At 39.3% G+C, this 10,025-nt stretch overlaps 1 protein-coding gene and 1 pseudogene across 3 annotated transcripts in view; one reads left to right on the forward strand and one right to left on the reverse strand.

The window, feature by feature from the left end:
* TTBK2 (tau tubulin kinase 2) overlaps positions 1-10,025 on the forward strand; it is a 168,056-nt gene that overhangs the window by 64,034 nt on the left and 93,997 nt on the right. For all 3 annotated transcript variants that reach the window (XM_006882970.1, XM_006882969.1, XM_006882971.1), the window contains one exon: positions 7,368-7,441. In XM_006882970.1, coding sequence (XP_006883032.1) covers positions 7,368-7,441 — 74 coding nt within the window. The remainder of the gene's footprint in view (positions 1-7,367; positions 7,442-10,025) is intronic.
* On the reverse strand, positions 6,066-7,294 carry LOC102845785 (annotated as a pseudogene).

A 10,025-nucleotide genomic window follows, 5' to 3' on the forward strand; every position in this document is an offset into this window, starting at 1 on the left:
AGAAGAGGTTGAAACTAATAGCTTCAGCTTTCTTGGCTTCACAGTCAACAATCTTGGTACCAGCAGCCAGGAAATCATAAGACCAATTGCATTGGGAAAGTCTGCTGTCAGGGACCTCTCCAGAGTCCTGAAGAACAACAGTGTCACTCTAGAGACTGAGGTGCAACTGCTCCAAGCTGTGGTCATCTGTTACTTGCTATGTATCTGAGAGCTGGATAATGATTATGGATGATCAAAAAAGAATTGTTGCCTTTGAGTTGTGATGCTGGAGAAAAATATTGAACATACGATGGACTGCCAAGAGAACAAACATGTCAAACCTCGAGAGGTTGAAACCAAGCTGCTCCTTGGAGGCAAGGATTTTATGCTCTGTTGGACATACTTCAGGCATACTGCCAGGAGGGACCAGTCCTTGGGGAAGGACATCATGCTTGGAAGGATGGAGGGACAGCACAAGAGAGGAAGACCCTGGATGAGATGGATTGACTCATTCATTGGGTAATGGGTTAGATGTATCAGAGACAATAAGGTTGGCTCAGGATAAACCAGGATTCAGAGCTGTTGTACGCACATAGGGTCACTATGAGTTGGAGTTGACTCAATGGCACATAAAAATAACAACAATTGGCCTAGAAGAGTTACTTCCTTTTGTTCTTTAAATACTGGAGCATCTCTATTAAAGTTTAGAATACGACCATGGTACTGTCAGTCAGGAAGTCAGGAGATGTATTACATTGAGATAGACTGCATATTACTGAGGAACAGTGATGTCAGTTTGAGTACTAAGGTATCCCTGATTCAGGTATGGTCTTTTCAGTCACTTGCTATGCATCTGAGAGCTATAGATAAGGATGGCAAAAGAATTGATGCCATTGAGCTGTGGTGTTGGAGAAGAATACTGAAAATCCCTTGGACAGCCAAAAGAACAAAAAGATATGTCTTAGAGAAAGTGCAGCCAGAATGCTTCTTGGAGGCAAAGATGACAAAGCTGTGCTGTTGGCATGTTGCTAGGAGAGACTGTTCCTTGGAGAGGGACATTGTACTTGAAAAGGTCAGCAAAAGAGAAGAAGACCCTCAACTAGATGAAATGACATAGTGACTGCTTCAGTGGGCTCAACAGGGCTCCAGTCTGTTTTATATAGTGTCATGAGTCTTACTTGATGGCACCTAACAACCACATCATAAATATGGTTTACATGTTAACATCAAGAAAACAAAATCCTCACAGCAGGACTAATGGGCAACAATAGATGGAGAAAAGATGGAAGTTGTCAGTGACTTCATTTTACTTGGATTCATAATCACCATCCATGACTGCAGCAACCAAGAAATCAAAAGACATGTGGCTATAGTAAAATTTGCTGTCAAGGACCTTCCAAAGTGCTTAAGAGTAAGAATGTCAGTTTAAAGACCATGATGCACCTGATCCAAGCCATGATCTTTTCAGTTGCTTCCTATGCATCTCAAAGGTAGAAAATTAATATAGATGACAGAAGAAGTAGAATCATTACCTTTGCGTTGTGGTGTCAGAAACGCGTACCAAATATCCTGTGGACTGCTAAAAGAACAAACCTGTGCTGGAGTAAGTACAACCAGAATGTTCCTTAGAGTAAGACTGGTGAAACTTTTTCTCACATCCTTTTGAGAATGCTATCAGGAGTGAATTTCATACCAATGTTTTCTGTTTGTCTTTCCATTGTAGATCATATGATTGCCAAATTTGGAGTGGTCAATACCAGTCAATTTCTGCCAACTAGTACCTAAGATATCAATCTTTATGCTTTCCATTTCATTTTGACAACTTTTAACTTTCCTAGATTTGTACCTCATACATTTAATATTCGAGTTATTAATGAATGTTGATAGCTATTTCTCCTTGAGTCTTGCCACCTCAGCAAGTGGACGTTCTTTATTAGGTGAAAGCTTTACTTCATCTACATTATTAAGATAGACTCCATTCTGAGGAGGCAGCTCCTTCCCTTGTTGGATTTTGAATGCCTTCCAACCTGAAAGGCTCATCTTCTGTTACTAGTCAGTGTTCTGCTGTTATTTATAAGGATTTCAAGCACCTCTTGTGTCGTTTATTGGATGGCTAGTTCTGTTTCTTAGTCTGCCTTAGTCTAGAAATTCTAGTGAAACCTGTCCATCATGGGTAACTGCTGATATTTGAAATGTCACTGCTATTCCTTCTAGATCTCAGCAATATATAGGCCACCACAGTATGGCAAACTGACAGATGAGAGGTGGAAATTTATGTGTCAGTTAATTTTTTATAAAAATACCAAGAACTTCAATATAGAGAAAGAATAGATAATTTTAAAAAAAAAGAGTCTGAGATAAACTTGATATTCACAATGGGACCCCTAGTTTATACCATATCTGGAATCGATTCATAATGGTTCAAAACCTAAATAAAGAGCTAAAGTCATAAAATCTTAGAATGTGTTAAAATTAAGCACAGATGTAAATTGTTACTTTGTAAGGGACTTTTTTGGAATAAAAATAAAAATTTTTAAAAATCTAACTTTATTGTGTAACAGGCAGATAGCATCAGCAGGTACAACTCAAAGCGTTTCTCCATAGTTTATATATTCAAAAAACACATTATTGGCATAACAACCAGTGGTGTGTGCTCTGTAACAATATTTACTTCACTGCAACAGTTAAGATTATCGTAGTCACTTTCAAATAGAGAAAGGCACAGCTTGGCAAAAAATAAAAAGCAACTTAAATTTCTTTGCCCCCAGTGTTGGAAGCTGTAGGTCCAATTAACTAGACTTCCAGTAACTAGACTTCCGGTTTTGATGCATATGTCAACTTTCTCTATACAGAGGAAAAAGATTCCTCTGCCCCAGCATAAAAGCTTTTCTTTCTTTCTCTCTAATTAAGGCATGAGTACAAAAGTCATTATTTACTTAATATTATCACACATACAAAAGGAGATTAAAAAAATATTCACCACGCCGCCCGCCGGGGGGAACACACGCCGCCGCCCGCCAGACCGGGAAAAAGAACAAAAAAAAAGAAAAGAAAAAAAAAATATTCACCAAAACCATCTCTGGCATTCAGCTGCTCCCACTAATACATCCATTTTTAGGTTCAAGACAAAGCCAAGGAGCAGTTCACTGGTTCTAGAAATAGGAAAATAGGAACTATAACAACATAAAAAGAAATATGATGTAGATAAATTAAAGCTTTTAGACCCAGGACTTGCCTGTTACAACCTTCATGCAATTCTCAGGTGAGAAATAATCTTCATAATTAATTGGTAAGAGTCACCAAGGAGGGGGAAAGAGAGTATGTGAACCTGTAATAAGAAACAAGGCTTCCTAGTTTGATGTTTTCTCAAAAGCTGAACAGAGAAATTCTGTATGACCTAGCTATTCATCTGCTTGGAATATACCCTGAGAAAATTAGTACTGAGGCACAAACGGAGATTGTACACCAGTGTTCATAGCAGTGTTACCATCTCAAGAACATGGAAACAGCCCAGATGTCCAACCACAATCTAATTGAGAAATTGTGGTACATTCACCTAATGGAATACTACATAGCACTCAGGAGCACTGATTTTAATGTTACTACATAACTTGGGAGGGAATAGAGAGCATTATGCTTGGTGAACTAACTCCATCCCATAAGGACAAATTTTGTATAAGACCATTATTATAGAAATAGATAACTAGTAAAACATGTATGAGAACCCAAGGAGGGGAGGGAGAAGCAGAGGGGTGAGGATGGGTAAAGGGAGCATCATAGGGTCACAATTTGATGGGTAGAGGGACGGGTGGGTAAAGGAAATGGCAAAGATTTGATGGGAATCTAGAAAGACATGGTGCACAGTCCAGTGTTGATTAATTTTACAAAATGTAATGAATTAGAATGCTTGTGTGAAACAAAAACCCACAAATCTATGTTAGAAAAAAAGAAACATCTTCCAGTGAGTTTCTTATGATTGAAAACTATCAATTCTTTGCAAGAAAAGAGCAGGCACTGGGGAACTTAATTAAGTCACCTAAAATTCCCTCTACACATTCACCTGTCCTCAGGCATTCAGAAAGATGAGGGTGTTCAGAATGTGTAGGGGAGTACACTGGAATTCTTGAGGGAAGAGTAACTCCAAATGAAATGTATTTAAATAAAAAACAATATACCCACTCCAAAGGACTAACATGACTGTCCAAGGTTAAAGGATTAACCTCATTCTACAGCCTTAAATTTTCAAAGAAAAAGAGTACATTCAAAAGAAAAGAGTAAACAGAAGCAAAATGGATGTTGTAGGGTTGAGGAGGCAGTCTTAAGGAGAGCTGAGAGGACTTGTCCACTTACTTGCATAAACATTTATGTGAGGATACAGAGCAGGGGGATACTGCATGATTTAAAAATCAAGAAAGATGTATGCCAGTGTTGTATCCATCTATATGCAGAACAAATCATCCAAGAAGCCGAAGAAGGATATGGCATCAGAATTGGAGAAAGGGTCATCAACAACCTGTAGTATGTATATGACACAACTTTGCTTGCTGAAAGCAAAGAGGACCTGATGTACTTACTGTAGAAGATCAAAGAGTACAGCCTTCATGATGGATTAAGAGAAGATTGAAATGATTAACAGTTTAATCTTGCTAGCATCCACAATCAATACCCATGGCAGCAACAGTCAAGAAATCATAAAACATGGAGCCTCTCCAAGGTACTGAAGAGCAGCAATGTCAGTTTGAGGACTAAGGAGCACATGACTCAATTCATGGTATTTTCAGTTGCTTCCTATCCGTCTGGAAACTGAACATTGGCTAAAGATGACAGTAGAAGAATTGATGCCTTTAAGTTATGGTGTTGGGGAAGAGTACTGTTTATCCCATGAACTGCTAAAAAGAACAAATAACTATATCTTGGAAAAGGAGCAGCCAGGGTTTTCCTTAGAAGGAAGAATGATGAAACTGTCTCACATGTTTTGAGCATGTTGCTAGGAGATATCATTGCCTGGAGAAAGGCATCATGCTTGGAAGGGTTGAGGGTAAGTGAAAGAGAGGAAGACCCTTAAATTACATGGATTGACTGAGTGGCTGGAGCAATGGGCTTGAGGATAGCAGGGATAGTGAGATTGGTGCCAGATAGTGCAGGATTCAGCACTGCTGTTCGTTGTCACTATGAGTTGTGGCCAACCTTTTGGCATCTAACAACAATAACTGTGACAAATCAAGTGTAGTGGTTAGAGAATTAAGCTGCTGACCTAAAGGTGGCGCTTGTCTGGCAATTCAGATTGCCCAGTGACTATGCTAGAAAGATGGGCAGTCTCCTCCCTTTTAATTTACAGCCTCCACAAATCTTCTGGAAGCTGTAAATTTTATCTTAGGACCAGCTATTAATTGATTCTGACTTGACGGCAATAAAGATGAGTTTTTTGTTTTGGGAGTCAGAGGCCAGAAGGTTTGGATGCTTTTGAGAACTTTTGAAAAAATCATTTGTGTCATTCCTACAGATTCTGAATAAGTTTGTTGTTAGGTGCTTTTGAGTTGACTCATAGTGACTTTGTGTACAACAGATTGAAACCTTGCCTATTCCATTGCCATCCTCACAATATCTGTTGTGCTTAAGTCCATTGTTGCACTGTGTCAGTCCATCTTATTGAGGTTCTTCCTCTCTTTGGCTAATCTTCCACCTTTCCAAGCATGATGTCCTCTTGCAAAGATGAGCTACTCCTGACAATATGCCCTAAGTAAGTGAGAAAAAGTTTCAGCATCTTTGTTTTGGGTTTGTTTTTTTTTTTCCCTCCGGGCCATCTTTTAATTTTTCTTTTTAAAAATTCCTGACATTACAAGACTAAACTGAAATGTACTAATATTCTGTTCTTATATATCCATGACAAACACGGAAATAAATCATGAGAAAGAAAAAAACAATCAGAAACAGGGAGAAGCTTATTAAACTAAATATGGGTCTTGGCATCAACAACTGAACAGAGAAAGGAATTAAAATACTTTAATTAAAAAACCACAAGTGGATGTTAAAGTGTAGAAACTAAAAATTTACAAATTTATTTAAAACCTGGAATTGCTGACTGTTCAGAAACTACACAGATAGATCATGGGTTGTGTTAAATAGCAGAAAGGGATTATGGATAAATCTGCATTGTTCTTTCTGCTCCCCATGCCAACCGTCTCCAAGAAAAGCCTGAAATTAATTAGATACTGAGCCAAGCTAATGCCAGCAGATCCAGTGATGATAACCTGCCTATCAGTAGATCCTTCTGCTGGGTTTGCTGTTTTGATCTGCGCCCCAGACATCTGACAGACCTCATTGATTATTCAAACAATCGAACTATTTGGAAATGGTGAGTTCATGAGAAGAAGTCTAAGTGGATGCTTCCAAACCTGCCCAAAAGCCTTTTACCTCAGAACACCTGGATTCAATGCCACTGAATCCAGTGTTGCCTTGTATCATAGGAAAATGAGACTGTTGCATTGCCAGCTGATGCAGATTAGTCAAATCTGGCTGTGGAATGCCATACTGTGAATGATATAGGCCTCTAGGAGTGGTCCCTCCAGGTCAGGGTTGAAGCACATGGATGGGGTGGTTGTGGGGAAAGCTTACACTTTTGCTGCCTATGATGTACCCATCCTGACCACCTGCAAAGATGACCAGAGAACTGGATGGCTTGGGCTAGTATGGGATGGTCACAGCCTTCGGGGGGATTCCAGCATGACCACGCAGATCTGTTTGGCACATGCAATGATGGATTGTAAAATGACAGCAATAGTGATGGCCTTCTAATTTGAATTGGGGAGTGTGTCCCCTGCCACCTGGGCGTGAGCCCCTGCACTCTTAACAATTCCTTAATTTTGCAACCACCTTTTCCAATGAGAGAACCACAATGACTAGCAGGAACTACCAACCTCAGGGTTATTAGGTGTCTACTGGCAGCTGTATTATAGAATTACTGGCATCCTCTTCCAGTTTGGCAGTGATCATAGCAAAGACTTTAAAGATGGCATTTGTGGGTCCAGCCAAAGCAGTAATTCTCTTAGGATAATTAATTAATTAGTACAGCACATGTCTGTCACTTTGGTGTACTGAGGTAAATTATGGGTGCTGTAATGCTAAAGGCTCTGCCACCAGTGTGTGAAATGCCAGTTGGGTCACTCATAATGGACGGGTTTTAGTAGAGCTCCCAGATTAAGACAGACTAGGAAAAAGTATTGACGATCTATTTCTGAAATAGCAAGCCTCTGAAAATTTCCTAACATTAGACTTTTAAAATGGGCTCTTTATGTTCAACCATAAAATACCACATAGATAAATAAATTACAATTTTTTTAGAAGAGAAACTATGTATAATGTTTTCTACTCTTTTTCTTTCTTTACAGGGAAAGACCATGTTTGTAGATTTATTGGCTGTGGGAGGAATGATCGATTCAACTATGTAGTCATGCAGTTGCAGGTAGGTTACCTTAAAATGTATCTTAACCTTCTGTACTTCATGATGCTTCAGATTTTAATACTTGCCTTAAAAATTTACAGGCCCAATCTTCTCTCTGTTGATGATACTTCAGCTATTTCTCTTTAAAATGTATCTTAAAATACAGTATTTTCTTGAGTTAAAAAAATTGTCTGTGTCTCTTCTCTAACATGAGTTTGGTTTGGTCTCAGCTAATATTTGATTATCATTGAGGTGACTAACAAAGGATGGTTGAGACTTAGGTTTTGATTACTTTTTTAAAATTTTACTTGAGTAAAAGTTTTCAAATTATATTGCATTTTTATTCAGTCATTCATTTGTTGTTGTTGTTGTTGTTATGTGCCATCGAGTCACTTGCGACTCATAGTACAACAGCCCTAAACTCTGCTCTGTCCTGTGCCAATCGCACTGTCTCCGACACTCCCATCCCAATTATCCCAGTCACTGAATCAATCCACCTCATAGAGGGCCTTCCCCTCCTGCGCTGTTCCTCCACCCTCCCAAGCATGATGTCCTTCTCCAAGGACCGGTCTCTCCTCACAACATGTCCAAAGTATGTTAGACGGAGCCTCAGAATCCTTGCCTCCAAGGAGCCACCCGGTTTAACCCTTTCCAGGACAAATCTGTTTGTTTTCCTAGCAGTCCATGGTATTCTCAATACTCTTCTCCAGCACCACAGCGCAAAGGCATCAATTCTCCTTCTATCCTCTTTGGTCATTGTCCAACTCTCTGATGCATGACAAGTGATTGCGAAGACCATGGCCTGTATCAGACGCACCTTAGTCTCCAGAGAGACACCATTGCTCTTCAGTACTTTGGAGAGGTCCCTAACAGCAGACTTTCCCATGGCAATGCACCTTTTAATTTCCTGGCTACTGGTGCCAAGAGTGTTGACTGTGGAGCCAAGCAAACTAAAGCTGTGTACAATCTCAATCTCTTCACCATCCATCTTGATGCTGCCAATTGTTCCAGTGGTGAGAATCTTTGTCTTCTTGACATTGAGCCTCAATCCATATTGTAGACTGCAGTCCTTGACCCTCTGTAGCAGGTGCTTCAGGTCCTCTTCAGTTTTAGCAAGCAGGGTTGTGTCATCTGCATAACGCAGATTGTTGATAAATCGTCCACCAATCTTGACCCCACATTTCTAATATAATTAATTATAATGTCCAGTTAAACCTTATTTCTTTTCAATTTGGGCCCATATTTTAGCAGCACATTTTGTGAGGTGGGGGAAATTTTTCTTTCTTTTGTAACTAGTGCAGCAATCTCTGATTGTGTTATGGTTAAAAGATCAGCAGTTCAAACCCACCAGGTAGTCCATGGAGAAAAAGGTGAGACAATATATATTCATAAAGATTTACAACCGTCACATGATGATATAGTCAAGGTCATTGTTGTTGTTACATTCATCAAGATGGTATTGACTCATAGGTGACCTTCCAGGGGGTTTTCAGAGGCTGTAAATTATGTGAGAGGAGATTCCCATTTTTCTCCTATGGAGCAGCTGTTGGATTTGAACCATGTGTCTTTGGATTGTCAGTGCAATTCTTTACCAGTAAGCCACTAGAATTCCCTCATTAGCTTTTGTTGTTTGTGCCATTGAGTCAAAAGAGACTCCTAGCTTTCCCTCTAGCAAGTTTCAGAGGCAGTTAATCACATGAGTGGATATTGTCCATCCTTCTCTTAAGGAGCAGCTGGTCCATTTGAACTGCATGTCTTTGGGTTGCCAGAGCAACTTCTTGTCATTAGGCTATCAAAGCTCTCTCATTAGGTATTATAGAGATGCAAATCATATGCAATATCATCTTACCTCAGAAAAAAATAGCAAAGTTTTACACAACAACAAATAACAATTGCTGGCAAGGGTATGGAGAGGTTAGAATTCATACACTGCTACTGAGAATGCAAAACTACTTGACATAAATAGATAATGTGTTCTTGACAGCGTTATTTACAATAGCAAAGAGATGAAAAGAACTTAGATGCCATCAATAAGTGGTCAAAGAAACTATAATCTATTTACATAATAGAGCATTATACAATCCTAAAGTACAATGTTGTGATAAGACCCTATCCATGTGCATACAAGGAAGACCTGTTAGTATGACTGTTGTTAACAGGTTATTAAAGTATGCACAAGAGCTAAAGCCCAGGAGGAAGAAAGAGAGGATTTTGACCAATATTAGCAGCCTGAAATTGACCAGACATGCACTCAAGATGCATTAATAATTACTGGTGACTGTATGCGAAAGTTATAAACAATGAGGAGGGAATAGCAGTTGGAAAGTACCATGTTGGTATCAAAAATGAGGCTGCAAATGAAATGATTGAATTTTGTACATTCATTGAATTATTCATCATAAATACCTTTAAAAAAAACACACAAGAGGCCAACATGGCTGATGAAGTGTTATGTAGTAAGGTTAATAGTTGGGCATCTGCTGTCAGCCCCAGTTGATCACAGGAGTAGAATGTGAGCTGCCAGTCAAAGGCACACGGTTCATATCAGCAGCTGCTCCATGGGAGAAAGATGGACAATGGAAGATCAGCTTACATCCAGCAGTGG

The sequence above is a fragment of the Elephantulus edwardii genome, unplaced genomic scaffold (assembly GCF_000299155.1).
Source record: "Elephantulus edwardii isolate Elephantulus edwardi_28Jun2011 unplaced genomic scaffold, EleEdw1.0 scaffold00026, whole genome shotgun sequence".
Lineage (NCBI taxonomy): Eukaryota > Metazoa > Chordata > Mammalia > Macroscelidea > Macroscelididae > Elephantulus > Elephantulus edwardii.